The 25483-nt window shown below is 46.3% G+C and overlaps 2 protein-coding genes across 5 annotated transcripts in view; one reads left to right on the top strand and one right to left on the bottom strand.

The window, feature by feature from the left end:
• The window catches only part of CFAP57 (cilia and flagella associated protein 57), an 81970-nt gene extending 66139 nt beyond the window's left edge, over positions 1-15831 (bottom strand). For 2 of the 4 annotated variants that reach the window (XM_058717763.1, XM_058717762.1), the window contains exons 1-6: positions 15676-15831; positions 15243-15419; positions 11113-11471; positions 9270-9556; positions 7165-7372; positions 3967-4119 (exon numbers count right to left, since the gene is read on the bottom strand). In XM_058717763.1, coding sequence (XP_058573746.1) covers positions 3967-4119; positions 7165-7372; positions 9270-9556; positions 11113-11471; positions 15243-15399 — 1164 coding nt within the window. In that variant the 5' untranslated portion in view covers positions 15400-15419; positions 15676-15831. The remainder of the gene's footprint in view (positions 1-3966; positions 4120-7164; positions 7373-9269; positions 9557-11112; positions 11472-15242; positions 15420-15675) is intronic. The other 2 variants (XM_058717764.1, XM_058717765.1) reach the window with 2 other exon arrangements.
• A 51-nt stretch (positions 15832-15882) lies between these two features.
• EBNA1BP2 (EBNA1 binding protein 2) lies at positions 15883-24175 on the top strand. The gene is made up of 9 exons (XM_058717767.1): positions 15883-16082; positions 16166-16249; positions 16449-16618; positions 17484-17607; positions 19365-19454; positions 21132-21207; positions 21442-21535; positions 23427-23589; positions 23725-24175. The coding sequence occupies exons 1-9, from the start codon at positions 16017-16019 to the stop codon at positions 23773-23775; spliced, it is 918 nt and encodes a 305-aa protein (XP_058573750.1). The 5' UTR covers positions 15883-16016; the 3' UTR covers positions 23776-24175.
• Positions 24176-25483: the final 1308 nt, after the last annotated feature.

Raw genomic sequence — 25483 nt, forward strand, 5'->3', positions numbered from 1 at the left:
CGAATCTCACCTAAATGGCAACTTACTCGATCTGAAGCCACAGAACATTAATAAGTGGCTGATGGCCCCAAATGAGTGCACTGACTGGGCCAGATTTTCATCTTGAACTCCCTAATTACAACCCTAAAGATGGCCGGGAGGCTCAGAACATCTGGGAACGTGTAACTCCCCAGCAATCTCACGCCAACTCAGTGGTGGTGCTTTCAGAGGTAAAAGTCCTAAGGAAGTTTCTAGAGTTGTTACCCAACGACTCTACTACAAGGTAGTAAGTAGTAGAAGGTGGCCCCTCCACCTGTCACTTTGCTGTCTGGGGAGCCAGACATGCAGTACGTTGCCCTGAGGCCACTTCAGCTGCTACGTCCCACTCAATGGTGCTTTTTGTAGAAGATGGCAAAATGGAGCACCAGGTATTCCTTGCGAAGGAAAGGATGGTCCCAGTGAAAATGAACTTCAGTTTCAGGTTAAGGAATGTCACTTAAATGCTGAGACTTTCCAGCAAATTGTAAAACAACAATGTCTGTACTATTGCCAAGAGGAATGTAGAAGGGCAAGACATTCCGTACCAATCCCTGAAACTCACAAATGGCCTCTGGATTTTGGCTGAGCTACGTGTCCAGACAGAAAACCCAAATTACACACAGTTGCTGAAGGGTAGAGCTCCCGAAGTCTCTCAACACATGTAGCAGGCCTATGGCAGCATTTTAAAAAATGAATAGACTGGTCCTGTGCCCTCTGGCCACCCTGTGATTGGTGCAAGCCAAGAACTCTTAACTGGAAGAAATTGGACCGCCGTGTAGAACCTGAACCCAAACACTGAGGCCACCCACCAAGGTAGTGACTAGTCTAACCTGTGTTAACATTAAGACACAACCTGCTGGATAGTTTTAGCTTCCTGTGAACATCTGTAACCACTGCTTCAATCACTTCCCACCTCTTGCCAACTGCCACTACTATCTATCCTTACTTGGGGGCTTCTCCACGGTGTGCCGATGGCTGGCATTTTTAAGGGGTTTGGTATTTTGTAATTGAAAGCTCATTTCAAAAGCAGAAAAAGACAAAAATATTAAAGCAAGGAAAAGTGTCACTGGAAAAAAAAAAGAGGCATCTCAGACTTGTTTTAATTTGCATTTTGCTGTGCATAGGCAACAGACATTGCCTGTGAGAGTGGCCAGGTATTGGATTTAATGGATGACAACTTCACAGTGGCTATTACAGATCTGTTTAAAGAACTAAAGAAAACCATGATTAAAGAAGGGAAGAAACTTTTGATAACAATGTCACATCAAATAGAGAACATCACTGTTTAAAAAAAAAGCAAATTCTGTAGGTAAAAAGTACGATAACAGAAATGAAAAATACACTAGAGGCACTCAAAAGCAGATCTGAACTAGCGGAAGAAAGAATCAGTGAAGTTAAAGGCAGATCAAGAAAGATTATGCAATATGGAAAACAGAAAAATGAAGAAAAATGAACAGAACCGCAGGTAAATGTGGGACTCCACTAAACACACCAACACATGTACAGTGGGAGTACCAGGAGGAGAGGAGAGAGACAGAAAGGAGCAGAAAAAAATATTTGAATAAATAATGGACAAAATTCCCCACATTTATTGGAAAGTATTGATGCACACATCCATGAAGCTGAAACACAAAGAGATCCACAGACACATGATAGTAAAAATATTGAAAACTGAAGACAAAGAAAAAACCTTAAAAGCAGCAAGCGTAAGATGATCGATCAGTTACAAGGAAGTCCAACAAGGTGACAGCAGATTTCTCAGCAAAAATAATAAAAGCCAAGAGGGAGTGGGATAACATGTTCAAAATACTCAAAGAAAAAACTGTCGATCAAGAATTGTATATCCAGGGGCTCCTGGATGGTTCAGCTGGTTAAGCATCTGACTCTTGGTTTTGGCTCAGGTCATGATCTCACAGTTCGTAAGTTTGAGTCCTGCGTCGGGCTCTGCAATGCAGAGCATGCTTGGGATTCTCTCTCTCTCTCTCTCTCTCTGTCTCTCCTTCTCTCTCTGCTCCTCCCCCACTCACACTGCTTCTGTCTCTCTCAAAATAAATACACTTTATTTTTTTTGAGAGAGGGCATAAGTGAGTGAGCGGCAGAGAGAGAGAGGGAGGGAGAGAGTGAGAGTGAGAGAGAATCCCATGAGGGGGGAGAGAGAGAGAAACAGAGACAGAGAAGCAGCGCTGTGCTCACCCGATGCAGGACTCAAACTCATGAACTGTGAGATTATGACCTGAGCCAAAGTCAGATGCTTAACCAACTGAGCCACCCAATAAATAAACTTAAAAAAAAAAATTCTATATCCAGCAAAGCTGTCTCTTAAAAATGAAACATGAAAATATTCCTAACAATGGGGCGCCTGAGTGGCTCAGTCAGTTGAGCATCCAATTTCGGCTCAGGTTGTGATCTCGCTGTCTGTGAGTTCGAGCCCTGCGTCGGGCTCTATGCTGACAGCTCAGAGCCTGGAGCCTGTTTTGGATTCTGTGTCTCCCTCTCCCTGCCCCTCCCCCACTCATGCTCTGTCTCTCTGTCAAAAATAAATATTAAAATAATAATAATAATAAAAAAAATTCCTAACAAGAATAAAGAGTTTGTTGCTCACAGACCTGCCTGCCATGGAATACTGAAGGAGATTCTTCAGGTTGAAGAAAGTGACCCCAGACAGTAATTTGAATCCACCAAAAAACACAAAGAATACCAGTAAATGTATTACATTATAAAAGATAATATAAATACATATCTCATCCCCACTTTTCTTTCACCTTATTGAGAAAGCAACTATATAAAAAATATGCATATTATGCATCGTTGGGCTCATGGAAGTGTATTTGCCAATAAGAGCACAAAGATGGTGGGCGGGAGCAAATCCATATCCGGCTAAGGAAGTGACTTCAGATGATAATTCAAATCCACAGGGACAAACAAAAAGAACCCGAAGCAATGAAAATGTTCTAAAACTGACTGTGGTAATGGTTGCAACAACTCTGTGAGTACGTTCAAGACCACTGAATTATACACTGTAAATATGTGAATTGCACGGCATGTGAATAAATACCAATCGATACTCAATAAAACTGTTATTTAAAAAAAAACCACCATTACCAAGAAAGATATGTTAAAATCTCCTCCTATGATTATTGATGGTCCATTTTCATCATTGTTCTGTCAAATTTTGCTTTATATATTTTGAATGCATGCTATCAAGTGCATAAAATTTAAAACCATAATATCCTCTTGATGAAGTGACCCTTTTAGAAGTACAAAGTGACCCTCTTTATCTTTATGGTGCTTTTTTGTTGCAGTATCTGCAGTGTATTTATGCTAGTTTTGTTACTTAAAAACAAAAAAGAAACAATCAACTTCTTCATACACATGCATGTTTGTGCACATGAGCAGGTAGAGAGGCACGTGCAGCAGTATGAGGAATTCTCTGAAGTATAATGGCAGGGTTAAAGGATATGTACAATTTACACTTGACAGCCAACTCCAAGGGGTCCTCGAAAGGGGCCGCAGCAGTTGCGACCCCACTGAGAGTAGCCGAGTGCTTCTACGGGGCAACTTAAGATTCGAGGTTCTTCTTTTTCCAAAAAAATTTTTTTTTAATTTTTATTTATTTTAGAGAGAGAGACAGAGAGAGAGAGACCGACCCAGAGTGTGAGCAGGGAAGGGGCAGAGAGAGAGGGAGACACAGAATCCGAAGCAGGCTCCAGGCTCTGAGCTGTCAGCACAGAGCCTGATGCGGGGCTCGACCCCACAAATCGCGAGATCACAGCCTGAGCTGAAGTCGGCCACTCAATCGACTGAGCCACCCAGGTGCCCCAAGATTCGAGTTTCTTCTGCTCTTAGGAAGGGGCTAAATGAGCCCCTGCTCAGAAAGTCTGGATTCAAATCTGCCCACGTGGTAGGCAATCCCTGGGCCGGAAGGAAGCGCTGCTGGGAAAGACTTACCTTGCTAATCTCCGTCAGGGACATGGTGATGCTGTACAGTTGGTTCTTGCTGGTGCTGACGACCAGCGTTTCCTCTGAGGGGCTGAAGCACATGCAGAGGACGTCCTGTTTGTCCGACTGACTCCGCTCATTGCTCTGTGGGTCCGTCGGAATCTGCCCAAGATGCAACACAACCGTCAGTCATGTTCCCACATTGTCCGCGTGTCCTTGGGCTTTCGGAGTCCTCGCAGATACTTTCAGCTTACAGATACCCAGACCGGCATGCTGCCAAGGATCCCCCTCAGATGTGGACAAGGGAGGGCTTGAGTCACCTCTGTTTCTGTGGGATTTGTATTCACCCTTAAGTGATTAGTGGCTAAGAGACAGCAGCAGCCGCAAAAAGGATCACTCTCTACATCGGAATTTGAGATCCCCTCCGAAAACAAGTGTTAGTTTAAATCCCGCTCCCGCCCACCTGTCAGAAGCCCAGTGCGGGTGCCACCTCATCAAGCATGCCAGCGTGCACTTTGGGGCAGTGGAGGGGAAGGGGACAGCCCCTCTTCCACGTGGGGTGGGTGACAGGGCAGAGAAAAGACAAGGGGTCACACGGCGGCCCTGCCAGCAGCCTCTGAGAGGGCCTGGAGTTGCCAAGCAGACCTCACCTTAGGTTTCCTTTCCCCACCACTGCTCTTCACCTGCTAACCATCACACTTCTCGAAAGGCTGGCCCGCCCATACCACGTCCACTCGGTTCTTCATTCCTTCCACTGTGTCATGTACTGAAATGTCCTCGTCAACCTTAGAAATGCCAGAGGCCCCTGCTCAGTCCTCATCTTCTGGGCTTTCCTAGATCCTGTAGCGGTGATGGCAGCACCTGCCTCTGGGGGGCCCAGGACACCGAGCTCTCATGTTTCCCTCCCGTGGCCTGGAGTTGTGTCCTCCCCCGTATACCCCCGACTCCTTCCCGCCGTCATCTCCCCCTGCTCTGCCAGCACACTGAGGGCTCTGGGAGAGAGGAAAGTCCCGCCCCACCCCGCCCGGGGTTGGTTGAGCCCTAATATCTCAGTGTGCTCATCAGGGAGCGTCCGTCTGCCGCCACATTCATCACACTGCGTAAGGGGATTGGGAGCCTACAGACCGAGGGCCTTGCCTGCATCCCGCTGCTGTGTGCCAGCGCTCGGCAGCGTCTAGTGCACAGCAGAGCTCAGCGAAAGAGTAAGTGTGGCCTCGCTGCTCTCCTCCGGAGGTGGTGGGGTCCTTGGGGGAAGTGGCCGTGGCCGACGCCTCTAGCTCAGGCACCAGGCCTGGAGCCTGGCCCGTGGCAGGTATGAGACAGCCATTTGTTAGACGAGTGAGTGAATGACCACCACTTCTCAGTGTCCTCTGCTGGGCTCTCGTTCTGTCTCAGACTCTAAATTAGGAAATATAAGGCTTGTCCTCAGTCCTCCTTTTTTTGTTCTATCTGTCAGTGATTTTGTCCAAAATGAGGGTTTCGGTGAAAGCAACAGTAGTGAAAATAGTCACAATGAAAAATTCTTTGAAACAGTAAAAATAAAGCATCAACTCTGTGCCAGACACAAGCTAAGCGCTGTGTGTGTGTGTGTGTGTGTGTACATTGATCCCACTCCCAAAGTCTAAAACCACATTTCCAACGGATTCGCTTTATTCCAGTGTCTGGTCAAACATCAACTTCCTCAGCGAGGCCTCCCCAAGCCACTCTCTCTAGAACAGAACCCCCTCTCGCTCCCTGTCCTTCTCCTGGCTTTATCTTCACAGTGTTGAGCCCCATGTGACAATCTGTTCACATCTGTTTGTTCTAAGGACAGGCTCGTAGTGTGTGTGCTTCCCCTCCTGCATCCCCAGCCCCTAGGACAGAGCCTGGCACATAGTAAACCCTCAATACACATTTATTAAATGAATAAACAAACGGAACAAAGAATTGTTAAAAAATAAAATTTTTAAAAAAAAATTAAAATTAACAAAACATTTTTTTTTAATTAAAAGTTCCCCTTGGTTCCCACTCACCTTGCTCTTACCCCCAACTTTCCTACCTGTGGCATCTTTCCCCAGACAGCCAGTCTCAAGGCCAAGGCGGCATCTCTACGAGCTCCTTACCTCTGGTCACCCACATCTACTCAGGGCAAGTTCTATAGGCTTAACCTCCGCAAAGGCTCTCTCCCTTCCCATTTTCCCTGCTATTCACTGCGGTGACTACATCTCACCACTTCTTGGCTTCAGTAGCAAAGCCTGATTCTTCATCGTGGAGATAATAACGGCCATCACTTATTGAGCACCAAGCATTTCACACGTGATTTACACAGGTGTTGTGTCATCCTTCTGATAACCAGCAGGGCGAGGGGCTACTTTCTCAGAGAAGAAATAGAGGTTTTGCTGGATTCAGCAACTCATCTCAAGTTACTCAGCCAATAAGGGCAGAGTCAAGCCTGGCTCATTCAGAGTGCGTGTAGCTGCCTCACGTCCAGGGCCTCCAGATCCCCCGCCCCATCCCCACCGCAGGCAGATTGCTTTTCTTAAGTGTCATGCTTCTCCGCTCAGAAACAGGCTGGCTGTGGGATTACACACATGCTCCTCGGGCTGGCATTCGAGATCTTTCAACAGCCTCAGCTCCTGGCTTTCCCTTTCAAGTGATTTCAGCTCGTCTCCACTGGGGAGCAGAGTATCTCCCAGACAAACCACCTGCTCCCCCCTCCGCAGTGCCTTTGTTCCACCTGTTCCTTCCACGTGCAACTCCTAACCTGTTCCCTCCTGTCAACTGTTACCCCTCCTCTAGGACCCCTCCTCAAAGATTGCCGCCACATGCCGCCGAGAGCCTTCCTGGTTCTTCCCCAACCGCAGACGATCTCTCTCCACAGCACTTTGTATCACTTATTCCACGAACATTTACTGAATGCTTTCAAGGTGCCAGACAGTGTGTGCTTGACATTAAATATCAATATATATCCTAACACCATTTTTACGGGAACGCTAAGCTTCAAAGTGCAAATATAACTTGCCAAAGTTCTCTGCCAGAATTCAAATCCAGATCCTCCCAATGTCAACCCCTGTTCTGTCTGCTCCATCCCCAAACTTCCCTCATGACAAATGGCTCGAGTCCCCATTTCCACTCAGCGCTATAGCCCTCTCCTTCCACCAAACTCCCTGTCAGTGCTCTGCTGCTGGACGACACGTGCCAGGAGGACCCCAGTTCTCCCCTCCTTACCCGGATTTCCCTGCTCTCGCGGTAAATATCCTTCTCTTCCATCTTCTCAAACAGGAGAACTCTCCCCGGCCCAGCGGCACAGGCGAATCCCTTTGAATAGGCTGCAATGGCGAACACCTGGGGCATGGCCAGCTGGCTGTTGTTACTGGCCATCATGACCTGTTCATAGGAAGGGACCGGGGAACTGATTGTCGGAAATTGGATCAGGCTAGAAAAAGAAAACAGCATGTAAAGTTTACAGGCAATCCCAAGGAGAGGAGTTCAGCTAGGGATGAGAATGAAGGGCTGTCGTTGGGTGCGGGAGAAATTGCCCATTGCAATTCTGTTCCCCAGGCCCAAACGCCACCCTTTGGCCTGTTATACAAAGTCCAGAGAAAGACTGGAAGGTTATACATTTATTTGGTAGTCTCACCACCCTGTGTGGTCACCATTATTGTTGTGGTTGTTGCTAGCATTATTATCCCTCTTTTGTTTAGGAAAAAGTGGCTCAGAGAGTTTTCTAGGATCACACGACTAGTAAGTGGAAGGCCTGAGATTTGAATCTTGCCTCCCTCCCTTCCTCCCTTCCTTTCTTCCCTCCTTTCTTCCCCATAACAAATATTTATTGGAACTATACTGTGTCAACAACCCTATGAAACAATGGTAAGTAAGACTGACACAGTTCCTGTCCCTTGAAGCTTAGAGTCTAGGGGCAAGTGCTAAGGACCATTAGGTGGCAGCTGGGTGGGATGGAAGCAGGACTTTCTGAGGACCGTTAAGGAGAGGTGCACCCATCTGAGATGAGCAGAAGCTGAGAACTCCCAGCTGGTCTGAAGAACAAACAGGAGCATGTGGGTATGTGAGTGTGTCCAGAGGAGTGGGGTAGGTGGACCTACACGTGACCAAACTCAGAAGTAAGAGTGTGCAAGATGTGTGTGGTAGACAGAGGCAGAAGCTGATGCTCCAGATGGAAAGAAGGGTCAGAGCAGCAGGGATGGGTGGGCCAGGTTCAGGAGTCTGGGTTTTATTCTATTTTGTTTCAAGTTTATTTATTTATTTTTGAGAGAGACAGAGACAGAGACAGAGCACATGAGCTGAGGACTGGCAGAGAGAGGAGGAGAGAGAGAATCCTAAGCACGAACTCACGAACCATGAGATCATGACCTGAGCCGAAACCAAGAGTTGGACGCTTAACCAACTGAGCCACCCAGGTGCCCCTGGGTTTTATTCTTAGAGCACTGGACTCACTGCAGGACTAGGAACATGGCAAACTGGAGGGCAGAGGGACTTACTAGGAAGCTCTTAATAGAATCGTGAGAGAAAAAGGAGGTGTCATGGGTGTGGGGGATGGTGAGAAATGGCAGACTGAAAGTTACCAAGGAAGAAGAATCTACAAAATGCCATGTGTTGAGGGCTCAGGCTCCAGAGCCAGGCAGACAGGGCTATGATCTTGGGTGAGTCACTTAACCTATTTGAGCCTCAGTGTCCTGTTCTATAAAATGGGCACGATAATATGTACTATATGGGGTAAGACTCAAGTAAGAATACACATAAAGTGCTTGAAGCAGAGTCTAGTGATACAACGGTATATTTCAATACGTGTGAGAGATGACCATTATTGCCTGAAGTAGAGGTAAAATTGACCTGAGCCCCCACTTTACCTCATATTCTTTTGTCATATTTACACCAATAACACTTCCCTGAGCTTCTTCGTTGGTCTGCTGGCTCCTTCCAAACTGCAAAGTCTTTGAGGACACATGTCCCCAGCATCTAGCAAGGTGCCCTGCACACTGCAAGAGCTCAGTGGCCATTTATGTAATTGAATCAATAAATTAGGCAGCCATTAGAAAATACATTTTAAAAGATCTGGAGTTTTGAAGACTAGTCGTGCTAAAAGGCTTATAAAATGCATGTAAACAAAAGAACTGTATGTAGGCTGTGGTCACAACTGTCCAATTTGTGCTTGAATACAGATGAACATGTGAAAGGCAGAGGGAAAATGAAAAGAGTTGACTTGAAGGTGGAGGGGTTCTGAGTGACTTTTAAAGAATCCCGTTTTTGGCACAACGCTATTGGTATGATGAACATATTTTCACAAGAGCACCAGCCCAGAGGGGCGCCATTACCTCTCCGATTCCCGGATCACCTCCAGGTTCCCGGTCTCGCTGGTGGGCTCCTTGACCATTATACTTGTCTCCCAGCGTTGATCTCCAGATTCAAAGAGGAAGAGCTTGCCTGTATCCGTGCCGACAATGATCTTGTCTTCAGACACCCACGTGTGGGCTAGATAGTTTTGGGGTTCTCCCCTCTGAAAATTGGTTTGCTTCAGGGTGCCCTCGGCAAAGCGGAGAAGCTTAAACATCCCATTGCCAGTGACACAGACCTGAGTGTTATCCTGGGGATTGAAGCTCACCTGCAAAATGTAAAAGGATAAAAGAAAACTACTTATAAAACTAACCTTGGTGGAATTACTTCTCATTTTACTAATGAATACTTGTTTCAGGTAGCTCAGAGTATCCTTTAAACATCACTAGGGCATGATTAATTTTGATAGCACATTTGATAAGAGCACAGATTCATTGTATTTGTGGGGCCCATGCATCTTAAACCAGGAAACCTACAAAAATCATTTTACAAAGGCCAAAAAGAGGATAAGCGGTTCTTGACAACAGCTAAACTCTGGGCCAAGAAAGTGACATGAAGACTCAGCTGGAAATGCAGAAAAAGGAGGATCTGGTGGGTCCGGGGGAAAGGGAGTCTCCTACCAACTGGGAGGTACAGTAAGGGCAGTCAACTCACACCCCTACTAGATGGTGAGCAACTGACGGGCTGTAACACCTGCATCTCTGTATTCCCGATGCGGGGTTCATAGTGGGCATCCAGCTGAATCTGTTAGGGAGGATGTGTGTACTCTGCTCTGAATAGGGATGCTGGACTCGGCCTCGCGAAGGCCGAGACAAAATAATCTTCCGGCTCTCTCTGCCTCTGGTCTGATTCTGCGATCACCAAGCAACCTCTGATTACTAATTTCACCTCCCCACTTCTCTATTACTAGGGAGGAAATATACCAGATAAATAATGTGAGTGTTCTCGTAGTCACATGCTGGGTTATTCACTGGCCTCTGGTGAGAATAAGGGAGTCTGTTCCTGAGACGCTGGCAAGCTAATATCTCTGAACATGAGCAGAGCTGAGTTCCTGAACTTGTAAAGCTGAGTACCAGATCCCAGACTGGGGTGACCACACCAAGGTAAAACCTCCCTGGGACCCACTGCCTGAGCAGTCAACCAGCCTCCTCATGGGTCCTCTTCATTTTGCCCCCAAACAACAATGGAAAATTCTGTTCCCTACGTAACTGCGATTTTGTTGACACGTTCCTCAAGATCAACCACTTCATGTTATGTTCCTGAAATCTACCCACTGCCCAGCAATGCTGTTAGGAAGAAGACAGGACCAGCAAGACAAAGTGAGTTATCAGTTCATCGGCTGGGCCTGTGAAAGCAGTTCTGGGCCAGGGTAAAGAAGAGGGGTACTGGCGTCTGAGACTCCTGACCCTGCCACTCACTACCTGTGTGATACTTGGGTGGGTGACTCAACCTCTTGGAGCCTCAGTTGTCTCATCTATAAAACAAGGATAATAATTATGCAGACCATATATGGTTGTTGAGAGATTAATTTAAAAATGCATATTAAGAGGGGCGCCTGGGTGGCTCAGTCGGTTAAGCATCCAACTCTTGGTTTGGGCTCATGTCATGATCCCGCAGTTTATGATTTCGAGCCCTGCAACAGGCTCTGCACTATCCGTTTGGAGATTCTCTCTCTCTCTGCCCCTTCCCCACTCATGCTCTCTCTCAAAACAAATAAATAAACTTGAAAAAAAAAAAAAAAGAACTTTTCAAAAAAAAATGCATGTTAAGAAACTGGCAGTGTTCCTGGCACACAGAAAGCATTCAATAAAAGACAGCTCTTACTACTTTTATAACTTGCACGATACTTGTTATGTTGGGAGGTACCTGGTAGACAGCATTGTTCTGAGAGTCAGTTCTAATAATAGCCATTATTTTCTGTTTTTCCCACAGCCAATAGACAAGGTTTGACTCTGGAGGTGATGTCTGAGTCAACAGGTATTTGGAGTCTGGAGAAAAAGCCATGCTAATAAATCTCTGAACGGGGAAGTCAAAATTATTAAGGATTTTGCGCTTCCGGCAAGGGATGGATGACAGTTCGTAAATGGTGATGACGGGTTTTTCTTGCACAATCTCGGAGATGGCGAGGTATCGCCGATTGGGACTGATGGACAAGGCCAGCATACCCTGACTCTTGTCTGAGCCTGCGAACAGAGGTAAAGGGGGATAATGAGGGCAGATCATGCTTTCACCGTGACTCGACATGTACCGGGCACAGTGGTGGCAAGGTTGACACATGGGAGAAAAGGCACAGAAACAGGTAACTGTCAATCCCTGCAGTCCCTTGGCCCTGCTATGTCTGGGGTATTAGGAAAATGGCTAGGACGGGTACCTCGCAGAGGCCGAGGTAGGAGGAGAAGTCAAGGAACGATGCCAGAGGGAGGACAGGTGGGATAGAGTGCAGGGTGGGGCAGGTGGCAGGAAGAGCAGAGGTGTGCATGTGAAAAAGGGTAGTGTGGCTGGGGCATCGCACGTGAGCCGAGGGAAACCACAGGTGGGTGTAGACGGGTGGAAGAGGGTGGGCCTCCATGCCCTGAGCAGCCAGCAGGCAGCACCCCTCTATTTTCGAGGCTGAGACACCAACTGCTGGGGGCCCCAGGCTGTCTCACAGTTAGGTCATCTGTGTGAATCTGGCCAGTCTGCTGGACTGGCTTTACAGTAAAGCTTGTGTTCTCTCGAAAACCAGAGACGGATGCATTCTACCCCGACTTTTCCTGGAATGTGTCAGTGGTACCTGGAGATAGAGCAGTCATCTTGCAACCACGAGGTAACAAGCACGAGAATAAAAGTTGTGGTCTAGAAAGCAAAGGCTGAGGCAAAGATGAAGGGGCAAGAACTTTATTTGGGAGATGAAATCAGGCCCACATTATGATTTTCGTGGGTCCCTTCTTCCATTAACAGTAAAAATTAATAAAGTGGTTTAAAAAATAAGCTGGTAAAAATTGTATCTTACGACTGCATTAGCATAAAGAATATAATCCAGACTGGACTTAGTATTATTATACGCATTTTCTTGGGTCTCTAACAGTATCATGGGCCCTGGGCTCTGTGCCTACTGTGCCTTGTGCAAAAGTCCGCCCTGATTCAAGCCCAGGGCAGGGATGGTGAGCAAGGCAGCGGAGAAGTGCTAGAAAGTGATGCCCTGGGCCCTGTGCTGTCTTTCCCAGCAAGCTGAAGGGAGTCTGTCCAGCAGCAGGACCTCTGTGGAAGGGCTTCAGGAAGTGACTGTGCCTTGGAAAAGACCCTAGGTTTGGGGTCGCTGGAGACCTTGCATGAGAGTTTGGAGTTTATCACAGAGGCAAATGAAAAGCCACAGAGGAATTTTTGGAAGGGTCAGACGCATGTTGTAGAAAAATCCCTCTGGCAACTGTGTGGAAGACAGACCTTGAGGGAAGGAAACCAGTGGGCAGATAATTTCAAAAACAGGATGGCAGTGACAGGCGGTATGAAGGCTGGGATGGGGAGATGAAAGAGATGCCAAGTAGGACCCAGTGGCTGCCTGGGTGAGGCAGGGAAAGGAGAGAAACAAGCAATGATTGACGTCTGGTGACTGGGAGTAGGGGTGACAGCTGGGAAGGAACATAGGCCAAGGGAGTTAGGGGTCATGGCGAAGAGTATGTCCATTGTTTTTTATGGAAAACAGCCCATCCAAAGATTTTACTTTTACTCATGTTTATTTGGTTCTAGTTTTTTCTGATTTCATTTTTTTTTTTTTTTACACTAAAGTCTTTACTTCCTCTCGGGGCATGAAGTAAGGACTTAGATTGATTCCTGTTTCCCAAACACCTAACTAGTTGTCCCAGCACAGATTCCTCCTAATGCTACCTTTATGATATATTCAATTCATTTACATATCTACATATATATAACTGGGTTTTGGGGATATTTATACCAGCACTACATTATTTTTGTAATTGTAGCTTTATCATGCATTTGACAATCTGGCGAGGTAGGGTCTTAAGGAAGAGAGGGAAGAAAAGGAAATGACAAATTCAGTTCTGGATATATTGTGTGTGAGGTGCATACTGTGGGACATTTAAGTAGAGAGACTTAGTGGACAACTGGATATGATTCTAAGGCTTGGAGGAGAGGTTGGGACTGAAAATGCAGACGTGAGGTAAGAGTCACTGTGGGAAGTTGAAACTGGGGGCATAGATGAGATTGCCTGGGGGAGGCAAAGGAAAACTTCTCCCTCTTTCCTTTTGTGCTTTCGTGCCTGGGCTGTAGCTGGCATAGCATCTATCCTGGTCATTTCCAAGTCCTGCTCCTTTGAAAACACACCTGTCTCCATGGCAATACTGAGAGCTTCTAGAGAGCACAGGCCATGGTTTTCTTTATCCATTCACTCATGCAATCCACTCATTCAATCACCAGTGACTGGCACCAAATGGGTGCTTAATATATGTTGGCTGATTGCAGAGCTTGTAAAATGCCTTTGCACACCTAGTTGATGATGGCTACCTCCTTGAAACAAGTTCACCTCGTGCATGAGTCTCCTCCTATCTTTTGGTTCTTTTTTTTTTTATTATTTTTTTTAATCTTTATTTTTGAAAGAGAGAGACAGAGTGTGAGCAGGGAAGGAGCAGAGAGAGAGGGAGACACAGAGTCCGAAGCAGGCTCCAGGCTCTGAGCTGTCAGCACAGAGCCTGACGTGGGACTTGAACTCACGAACCGTGAGATCATGACCTGAGCCGAAGTCGGACAATTAACCAACTGAGCCACCCAGGCACCCCATACTGTAGCAGGATTCTTGCACAGAGAGTCGTGACAACGAGGCTTCTCTTTCCATAAGGAAAAAACAAAAATCTTTCCATAAGGAAAATTACCCGGTAATTTTAGTCCTGGCCATGTGCCCTGGAGAACCCACACAAGTGGATGAGCGTACATACATGCAAGAAACTTTACAGCAGGATGCTTTGTAAAGCAAAAAACTGTTGTTTCCCAAATGTCCATCCACACTAGAATGGATAAATATATTTGGGGCATTCCATTCATATGATGGAACACCATATAGCAATAAAATGACTCAGTTAATATATATTAAGACATATGAGTCTCAAAAGCATGATGTCAAACAAAAGAAGGTCTTGGCATACGTATAACCATGATTAAACTTATAAAACTTGGTAAATAGCAAAAACAAAGATCTATTTTCTATAAGGCCACACATATACATGGTAAAAGTATATAAAGAAATAAGGGAGTAATTACAATATCCAGGATGGGGTGTGAGTATGCGTGGTGAGAACGAAATCAGGGAGAAACACTGGAGCTGGCAATGTTCTATTTCCTACCCTGCGTGGTGCATTCATGGACCTTCGCTTTATTATAGTTCTTTAGGTATTAGATATATGCAGTGAACACTATTTTGTAGGCATGTGTCAAGATCAAACATTTTGAATGCAATAAAGACTGGAAAAAGAGTGACTGAGTTGTGGAAATCAGGTATAACATTAACAGGACCAGTGTGAACAAACACAAATGTAACATTATACAAACGGTTATTTGTGATTTGCGATTAAACCTCCAGGGCCTTCATCATACACGGTTCCAAAACGTGATGTAATGAAGGTACCGAACTCTGGAAAGCTGTGCTAAACAACTCAAAAAGTGGCCCTGGAGATGACGAAGACAATGACATTGCAGAGGCATGAAAAGAGACTCTAAAATAAATTTTTTTCCATTAAATCAGTGGGGAAAAAAAGTACTTTTAAATTAACATCATTTTACATGTGATTTTAACGATGTATGTGTTTACTCTGTTAATGCAGGTGGACGTGTACTCCTTCTACCTTTATAAAACTATACGTATATTTAAGTTGGCCAAAATACTTAACTTTCTATAGTCTTGTCGGGATTTTGGGGTTATATTTGGCACGGTCAAACGCATGCGTAGGGATGGAAACGTTTTTTACCTGGAATGAATTTTTGCCACTTCTGATCCACATTGTACTTCACACAGTGATTTCCTGAAGGAAATATAATGATTTGTTCATCGAAGAAAAAGATATTGTTGGCCACGTGGGATCGAAGACCAAAAACATGCAGCGACTGAGCCACCACGGTCGACATAGTACCCGGCAAAGAGTTTGCTGAACAAGGAGCGCAGCGGTGAGCGTGGAGGCGCGCGTCGCCCCGCCCTGCCCTGCCCCGCCCCGCCCCGCCCCGCCCCGCCCCGAGCACGCCCTGGCCCCGCCCCCGGAGCCTTCCTCCGTTTCCGCCCCCCCCCCCCCCCCCGCCCCCAGCGGCTCCCACACCCCCTTCCGCCGCGGCAGCTGTTTCTCCCCTTTCCTTCGCTCCCTCGAGGCTTCTTGCTTCTCCAGAGGACCCCCAACTACGCGCTCACACTTTTGGCGTCTTCTCTTTGGGTCACCAGACCACGCGTGTATCCAGGAGTAAAACCCCTATGGGTCCTGAGCAACCCGGCTCTTTCGGACGCCGGAGCGGTTCCTATAGCAACGGCAAACCGGAAGTGTGGGTATGCGGCCGGAAGCGGAAGTCCCGGTGGGACAGTTCTGCCGAGGCACCCGGCAGTCGGCTTTGGTGGGGCTCGGGTCCACGTGGGGCCGCGGCGTGCGAGCAGGGGGCGGGGGGCAGGCAGCAGCAGCGAGAGGCGCCCCTTTCCGGCCGCGCGGGCCTCAGGCCACCCGGCTCCCTCGACTAGAGTGGACGTGCACGTTCGCTGCGACATGGACACCCCCCCGCTGTCAGGTTCGGACTCGGATTCTGATGATTCTCTGGTCACCGACAGGGAGGTAGGTGTCGGCCGGGCTCGCGGGGCTGGGCGCGGGAGAGGGTCCTCATTCCCCCGGTGCTGACTGCCGATTGTACCCTGCAGTTGCAGGATGCGTTTTCCAGAGGGCTCCTGAAGCCAGGCCTCAATGTGGTGCTAGAGGGGCCGAAGAAAGCTGTGAACGACGTGGTGAGCTCGGGCGCCTGGTCGGGGGGTGCTAGGACACGGGATGCTCCTAAGGCACAGTTGTGCTTGGCGGACTGAGTTCATGTCCCAGGGAAGACGCAGCCTGGGCATTGTCAGGAGGTCCGGATGTTGGGGTTTATTTAGTGCTTTGTCCGTTGGCCTGTGTCCTTCATACAGGCTCAGTGTCTGATGAATTTCCTAGAGTGGCCTGAAGCAGTGTTTGGCTGAATTCAAGCGGGATCTGGAATGGGTTGAAAGGCTTGATGTGACCCTGGGTCCCGTGCCGGAAATCAGTGGACCTCAGTCAACCCCTCAGAACAAGGATCAGAAAGCCTTTGATCCGGAAGATGACTTCCAGCGGGAGATGAGTTTGTATGTTTGTTTTCAAGTGTGGGAGAAGGTTGGGGGGGGGTGGGGGGGGAGAAGCAGTGAGCCTGCAGTCCTCAGAAATTGTCATAAGCCTGAGAGTGAATAGGAAGGCTTCTTTTTTTACTAAAAAGCTCTAGAAGATTGTTCCTGGTTGAGAAAAGAGCCCTTTGGTCCACCGGTTATAATCCAAGTCTAATTTATTTTATTTTTAAATTTTATTTTGAGGTATTCAGTTTTAAAGTTTTTTGTGTGTTTTCAGTTAAACAGAAACTTGCCTCAGAAGGTTCTTACATGACCTTTTTTAAGGACTACATAAGAATTCATGATTGGTATTAGTTTCCTTTTTTTTTTTTTTTTTAATGTTTTTATTTATTTTTGAGACAGAGAGAGACCGAGCATGAGCAGGGGAGGGGCAGAGAGAGGGGGAGACGCAGAATCCCAAGCGGGCTCCAGGCCCTGAGCACAGAGCCCGACGCAGGGCTCAAACTCACAGAGTGTGAGATCATGACCTGAGCTGAAGTTGGACGCTCAACTGACTGAGCCATCCAGTTGCCCCAGTTGGCATTAGTTTTTAAGTTAAGGGGTACTTTTAGTGTGGTCACTGTCTTAAACTAATTTATTTTTAGCAGAACTTCCCTTCCTCTTTAAAGAGTATACAGTTAAATCTCTCCTAGATACCAAGTTAATGAAGCTTTATTACATTTTCATTAGTGTGTGTGTGTGTGTGTTCTTGCTGGTGGAGGTCAGATGTTGAGCATTTTTCTGCCCCTGGATAACTCCAAGGTCATCCTCGTTGGATAAGGCAAGTGAGAGGGAGTGGAAGGTCTCTCTCCCTTCGCTTATTTCACATTTTGTCCTACATCCTCAGCTACCGGCAAGCCCAGGCTGCTGTGCTTTCCGTATTACCCCGGCTGCATCAGCTCAAAGTCCCTACCAAGAGGCCCACTGACTATTTTGCAGAGATGGCCAAGTCTGATCAGCAGATGCAGAAGGTAAGAAACAAAGGTTTTCTCTGGAAACCCAAGGCTTTATACTTAAGTGTAGTCAGCTGGCTTATCTCTTGTAATTTATTTATTTATTTATTTATTTTTCAACGTTTTTTATTTATTTTTGGGACAGAGAGAGACAGAGCATGAACAGGGGAGGGGCAGAGAGAGAGGGAGACACAGAATCGGAAACAGGCTCCAGGCTCCGAGCCATCAGCCCAGAGCCCGACGCGGGGCTCGAACTCACGGACCGCGAGATCGTGACCTGGCTGAAGTCGGACGCTTAACCGACTGCGCCACCCAGGCGCCCCTTATCTCTTGTAATTTATAAATTTTTTTTTTTTTTCAACATTTTTTATTTATTTTTGGGACAGAGAGAGACAGAGCATGAACGGGGGAGGGGCAGAGAGAGAGGGAGACACAGAATCGGAAACAGGCTCCAGGCTCCGAGCCATCAGCCCAGAGCCTGACGCGGGGCTCGAACTCACGGACCGCGAGATCGTGACCTGGCTGAAGTCGGACGCTTAACCGACTGCGCCACCCAGGCGCCCCTATCTCTTGTAATTTAAAAAAGACTAAGCCCACAGTGTTCCTGGGTGGTTCAGTGGGTTAAGTGTCTGACTCTTGATTTCGGCTCAGGTCATGATCTCACAGTTCTGAGTTTAAGCCCTGGGTTGACTGCTTGGGATTCTCTCTCTCCCTCCCTCTCTTGGAGATTCTCTTCCCCTCTCTCTCAAAATAAATAAATGAGCTTTAAAAGAAAATAAAAAGAACTATGCCCAATAATAGGGAATTGGTTGTCAGAGAACAATTATCATCTTGATTGCCTACTTCAGACTCATGCCAGTCACCACCAGTTAGATAAATAGAAGGATGATTTTTTCCTAGTTTAAGCATTTAAGGGGAGGAGAAGTACTGTAAGAACTGTGGTCCCGAGATCAAGATGGCCTTTTGCATTTCTTAGCTGGCGTGGTCATGGCATGGCATGTAGAAAAAACACACTTCTTGTCCAGCCGTTGCCAAGGGGCGGTGCTCTAACTTGTAAACAATTATTTTTCTCTGGGCATCAGTTTTCTGTAAGATGAGGGATTAACATATTGCTCAGATGTAGTATAATTTAGGGTTACATAGAACTTGATCCTCATTTAACTCTGGGAGGAAGAAAATTGTCAAAATTTAATCCCAAGATATATTCCGATAGTCCTATTGGGTCTCCAGCTGGATTTTAGGGAGCTCTTGTTTCAGTGGTACTTGGGGAAGCTAATCTAGAGACGAGCTCGGACACCCCTCTGTACACTCACACTGACACGTGCTTACCCCTTGACTGAAATGTGTGTGTCTGATGGAAAAGGCGAGGTACCTGGTACTTGCTTGAGTTTTTAATGTGTATGTGGTGTATTGGAGAAGGGGACTGAGGCTGCATGCTGGTTTGACCTTAGTCTGCAGACAGTTGGGTTGGGGAAAAGTTGGTTTCTCCTGGGAGAATGGCAAGCAGGCAGTTTTGCATAGCAGAACAAACAGCACACTGGGACAGCACACTGGGAGTGGGAGGTCACTTTCAGGTCCACCATGGATACTTTTGGTATCTTGGACAAAGTGCTCAACCTCTGGGCCTCTTGTCCTCATGTATGAAACAGGACGTACAAGATTCCTTTGAGCTCCAGTTTGCAGAACCGGGAAGATGTGCTCCCTGCTCCAGCACACCCTACGTGGTGGTCAGCCCAGATTCACTTAACATGAGCTGACAATATTTTGTGTTTCAGATTCGGCAGAAGCTGCAGGCTAAACAGGCCGCCATGGAAAAGTCTGAAAAGGCTAAGCAACTGCGAGCGCTTAGGAAATACGGGAAGAAGGTAAGAAGATGTGGGCGCACGGGATGAGGCCGAGTGTTTGTCAGGCTGGGGTGACTGGGTCAGGTCTGCTTCCTGTGTGTGCTCTGTCTTGTGTTTATTATCTCACCGTGGGGAGTATGTGCTCGTATCCACGAGCACAATCTTCCCTTGACACCAGGGTCTCACCAGGGGTAGCATGGTAACTGTAGGCAATTCATTCATTCCACTGGGCCCCATTTGCTCATCTGTACAGTGAAGAGGGGAGTCCAGATCAGTGGAGTCCCAACCTGACCACAGCAAAATCACCTGGGGAGGTTTTTCAAAACAGATTTCTGGGCTTCAGAATGTCTGGGAATCTGGGTGTTTTTTTTTTTTTCCCTTCCCCGTCATGCCCCAGTTTCTCAGATGATTCTGAAATGCATCCTGCTTTGAGAATCACTGGCCTAGATGATGTGAAGTCCTTGAAAGAACCATATTATTGTGATCCAACTGAGAGGGAAAAATGGCACCCGTGTGCTTGAACTATGAACGTCTGAGTTCTAACATGAAAAAAACCTCAGGTAAAAAAGGGCAGGCATACCATGAAACTCTTTGGTTTTTCTTTGTTATTTCATGGTTATTTAGGAAACACGATGACAGGAATTGAAGTCAGGGTTGTGGGAAGAAGGGAGTGTGAGGAGGGTCAGCAGAAGTGTTCGGACCTTGTCCGCGTTTTGGACATAAACGCTTGTGATCGGGGTGCCGAGCTGCTGTCCACATTGGGAGTCACTTCACTGCCGGATCCTCAGCAGAGTAAGAGTAGATGAGTGTCCTGTCCTGTGCGGAAGGGCAGCTGCGTATTTATTGGATTGATCTGGTGGTCGATGGCCGGGGCCAGCTCAAAGACGTGGGCATTTGGTGTAACAGAATCTAATTTGTCAGAGCCAAAGAAAACGTCACTGGGGCCTGTTAGCTCACTGTTGCTAACTTGAAGAAACCTCATAGCAGCGATTCTCAACTGGGGATAATTTTGCTTACCAGGCAACATCCGGCAACATCTGGAGACATTTTTAGTGTCACATCTCCATGGGGAGTGTGCTACTGGCATCTAGTGGGCGGAGGGCAGGGAGGCTGCTAAAGATCCCACAGTGCGCTGGGCAGGCTGTCCACCCCGCAACACGGAGTGATTCCTGTTCGAGCTATCAGTAGTATGGAGATTGAGAAACCCTGCCTTCAAGTATTGGCATCTTCTTTTGTCCTTACAGCCTTTTTTCTTTTATGTTTTTTGGGAGATTGTTTGTTTCTGTTGGTACGTTCATGCCTCATAACGGAGTGGGTTTGACACTTAATCTGCTCACATACAACGAACGGAGAGAATTGGGTGTAGGCCTAGACGTGATTTGCCGTGATTTTGTAGGCAGGATGGTGGAATGGGGTAAGAGTGCAGACTGCCTGGGTGTGAACTCAGCTGCGTACTTTCCCACTGCGTGACTCGGGCAAGCTGCTTAACTTCTCTGTGCTTCAGTTTCAGGGGTGATAGGGATTTCTACTTCACTGGGTGGTTGAGAAGATAAAGTAAGAATATGCTTAGAGCCTTAGCGTAGTTCTGGCACACGTAAATGTGCGGTGGTGGTGTTAGCACATCGTTGTTACCGAAAGTATGTAGGCGCTTACAGCGATGGTCTGGAGTGGGTATGACGGCCCTGTGTTCATGTCCAGGTGCAAACAGAGGTTCTTCAGAAGAGGCAGCGAGAGAAAACACATATGATGAACGCCATTAAGAAATATCAGAAAGGTCAGTATATCTCTGTCCTAAGGATACAGGGAGCAGGGGTAGCTGCTAATTTGAACACATACTGCTCTGGAGCCTTGATTGATTTGCAGCCACGGGGCCTAAGGTTTGGGGACGGTGTGGGGAACCAGATGTATCTCTTAAAGTTATTTTAGCAAGTAACAACCTTCTTTCGTAGCTCAAGCTCTTCTTAAAATGAACGTGTCAGTGCTGATCAAAGTACCTCTTCCCTCCCAGGCTTTTCTGATAAACTGGATTTCCTTGAGGGGGATCAGAAAGCTGCTGCACGGAAAACAAAGGAAGGAGCCAAAGGCCAACAGATGAAGAAGGGGTATGAAGGGTTTTTGTTTGGTTTTGTGATGGGTGCTTGGCAAGTGAGTCACGGGCACGGCAGCGAGTTCCACAGGAGTGGCCTCGAGTTGAGAGAGCACAGTGCTGCCTGTGGCCGGGGCTTACCGGCCCATGTGATTGGTCCTTTTAGCCGTATCAGTCTTGGGAGATTAAAGTAGGGTGGTTTAGGGGGCACCTGGCTGGCACAGTCAGTAGAGCATTGGACTCTTGACCTGGGGGTCATGAGTTCAAGCCCCACATTGGGTGTAGAGCTTGCTTTAAAAAATTAATTAACTAAAAACCAAAAAAACTAAAGTAGGGTTATTTAAGGATTTGGCACATTTTAAGTGGATGCTCAGTAAAAGTTGCTCACGGCGTAGACCGAAGGTTCAGGTCCAGAGCCTGCCACTTTGGGCAGCTTTGAGCAAGTTTTACTTGACCTTTCTGAATATTTGTTTCCTCATCTATGAAAATGAGAAAATTGTATGCACCTCATACCATTTTGCAGATTAAAAGGGTTAATGGCAAAGATTATTATTTTCTTCTTAGTTCACCTTTATGCATCCCTGGACCCCAGGCCTGGGGGAAATGATAATTTCTGTAGAATATATGAATGCTATGATCAAGGCATTTGAGGGAGTAGTGTGGAAGCACATTTTAGAAATAGCTGACCTGGTCTGGTGATGAGGGCGTGAGGATGGCTCCCTGGAGGAGGGTGCCACCTGAGCTTAGTCTGAAGGATGAGTAAGAACCAGGAGAATAGGAGAGACACTGGTTTTGGAAGAAGGAAGAACACGAGAGAGTGAAAGCATAGAGGTGAGAACAGCAGTTTGTGTATGAGGGAAGAGCAAGCATTTGGTGCCACTGGGAGTGTGGTGTGGAGCAAGGAGGAGTGAAATGTAGCTGGAGGGGGCCCTGGGCCAAGTCACAGAGACAGTGTTTGCCTTGTTGAGAAACTTGGGTTTTATCCAGTAGGCACTGGGGAGACATTGAGGGCTTTACTCAAAATTATGAGTAGCTCATATTCATGTTTTTGAAAAATTAAGTGTACTCGTATAAAGGATGGACTTGAGGGGGGCAGGATAATTGATTAGGGGGCTATTACAAAAGTCCAGAGAGCAATGATAATGACCCAAAAGGGGTAATGGGGCAGAGAAGAGAAAACCGATTGAAGAAATATTCAAGAAGTTAAACTAGCAGCACTCAGTAATTGTGTTGGGTGTAGAGAGTGAAAGAACAAGGCTGGCTCCCAGGTTTCTAGCCTGGTGGCTGAAAAGATGTAGTTCCACCAGCCTCAAGTCACTGCCTTTTTTTTTTTTTTTTTTTTTTTAAGTAGGCTCCACACCCAATGTGGGGCTCGAACAAATAACCCAGAGATGAAGGGTCGCATGCTTTACTGACTGAGCCAACCAGGTGCCCCACCAAGTCATTGCCTATATACAGGAGGTGAAACCAGGCTAGGAAGGGAGATGGCATGTGATTTTGGCTATGTTGAATTTGAGATTTCCTGCAGTAAGACCAGTTTTAAAATTTATTATATTTGAATGTTAATTGCATGTACTATCCTTGAAGGGAATAGAAACAACTGAGGATGATCTAGCAAAAATTAGTTAAAATAGAAAACTCTTCAGAGAGAAGAGGTGAGCCACAAAATGTATGTGAAACCTTTCCTGGTTCTTGCTTTGTTTTCTTGATCTAGTGGTTAACACCATAAGTAGATGAGCTTGCCTGGGGGATTTTTAGAGTAAGAATGTAGGGCCAATGATAAGATTCTGGGTAACAGTAGTATCTAAGAGATTTTGCTTAGACAGGAAACTAGGGGTAGTCGTAGGCCGTAAGACTCATCAGGATCTGCAGTGCTGTGGGTGACCTGTAAGCCGGCATTTTTCCAGGCCCAATGCTAAGCGACGCTATAAAAACCAGAAGTTTGGTTTTGGTGGAAAGAAGAAAGGCTCCAAGTGGAACACTCGTGAGAGCTACGATGATGTATCCAGCTTCCGGGCCAAGACAGCTCATGGCAAGGGCCTGAAGAGGCCTGGAAAGAAAGGATCAAATGTAAGTGAGCCAAGGGGTCACATGAGGGGCTGGATCACCTCCTCTCCCATCCCACACCCACCCGCTCCCTTCCTTTCCCTGGGGCAGAAGATCAAGCTGCTGTGTGACCACATGCGGTATTTTCTTGTTCCATAGAAGAGACCTGGAAAACGAACAAGAGAGAAAATGAAGAGCAGAACACGCTAAGCAGCATCTTTGTATATAAAGAACCAAGAGAAAGGGATGCAGACTTGGAATTTCACAATACACTTGGATCTTCTTTTGGTTTCTTTTTGTCAAAAATTCTTTCATAAACTAAAAAATTTTCAAAGAAACACATCCTCTTGGTTAAAAACTCAGGACTGAAAGATTGAGAAGTTACTTCTATGTATTAAGATTGCTGTTTATTGATGATAATTCAGACTTTGAGCCCAAATTGCCTTCCTTTTATGATAATTGGAGATTTAATGTATACCTTCCTCATCCTTCCAGGTAATTGTATCATGGTTTTAGATAAATCAAGAATCAGTGTTTATACATTATGATTATTAAAATACCAATCACTGTCAAACTAGTTGTACTCTGATAAAATTTCCTTTGTGATACAGCTTTTGGGTTTTCCTTGAGTTGATTATCACCCTTATTTTCCTGTGTGCCTAATTTTCCTTGTATATCTTTATTTTTCCTTAGACCTATGTCATTTTAACCAGCTTATACTTTTCTGCTCCAACCTAGATCTGTCATGCAGCTGTCACCTTGTGTCTTCTATACCATCTACATCATCAGCTACATCTTAGCTTATGCCTTCCTTTGGTGTGTACCATCTTCTGGTATCTTCTAAGGAAGGGGAACTTGAGAACTTCCTACATTTCTGCAGTTGCCTTTAGTTTGGCTGATGGGTATTGTCCTGACAATGTTGTAGGCATTGCTTCTCTGTTTTGCTGCCTCCTCTCCCCACTGAGAAGTCACTGCCCTTCCCTTTCCTTCTTTCTGGAAGCTTTTCTTCACCCAACGATCTGAAATTCCATGATAACATGCCTTGGTGTGGGCCTGTTTTTATTCTTTAATTAGGGTATTTAGAAGGATGCACGTTCTTCAGTTCTGGCAAATTTTATTTGATAAGTTCTCCCTATTTTCTTTGTTCTAATTCTGGAATTTTTGTTAGATTGTGAAACCCTTCCAGGGATCTTCTAAGTTTGTATTTTCGTTCTACTTTAGGGGAAAGATTCTTTTGATTCTTTGTCTAATCATTTATTGAGTATTTATTTTAGCTTTCATTTTCCATTTTATTCTAAGCATTCTTTGTTCTTTTATCTCATAATGTGAATTATAGTTTTGTTTTTTTTAAGGCTTTTCTTCTGTTCCCTTCATTCTGTTTCCTTGGGTTTTCCCCTGCCCCACCTGTGCATTATGATCCCCCTTTTTCATGTTGAGCCGTGTGGGTCAAGAGCACAGACTTGGGCCAGACTGCTGGGTTTGACACCTGTTTCTGCTGCTTACTTGTTGTTTGACCCTGGGCACATTAATTTTTCTGTGCTTTGTCATCTTTTTATATACATGAGAATAATATCTACCCAAATGTCAGCATTAAGTGAGTTAATATATGTAAATGCTTAGACTGTTGCCTGCCATATGATAGGAGTTTATACCTGCTTAGAATTATTTTGCTGGGGGGGAGTTTCTTCACGTCAGCCTTGGTGGTACATACTTGAAAGGTACTCGGATGCTGCCTGGAAGCTACGCATAGGTTGGACGTGGGTGGGCGGGCCACGTTGCATGTTGGGTTTTACTCCGTGTTGATAGGGAAGTTTACCTGTCCTCCATCTCTCCGTTCCAGTTTAGAAACTGTATTTTAAGGAGGCTAGAATATCTGAGAACTGTGTAGTCTTAAGCAGGAAAAAAATTCATTTTTACA

The sequence above is a fragment of the Neofelis nebulosa genome, chromosome 2 (genome assembly GCF_028018385.1).
Source record: "Neofelis nebulosa isolate mNeoNeb1 chromosome 2, mNeoNeb1.pri, whole genome shotgun sequence".
NCBI classification, from domain to species: Eukaryota; Metazoa; Chordata; class Mammalia; order Carnivora; family Felidae; genus Neofelis; species Neofelis nebulosa.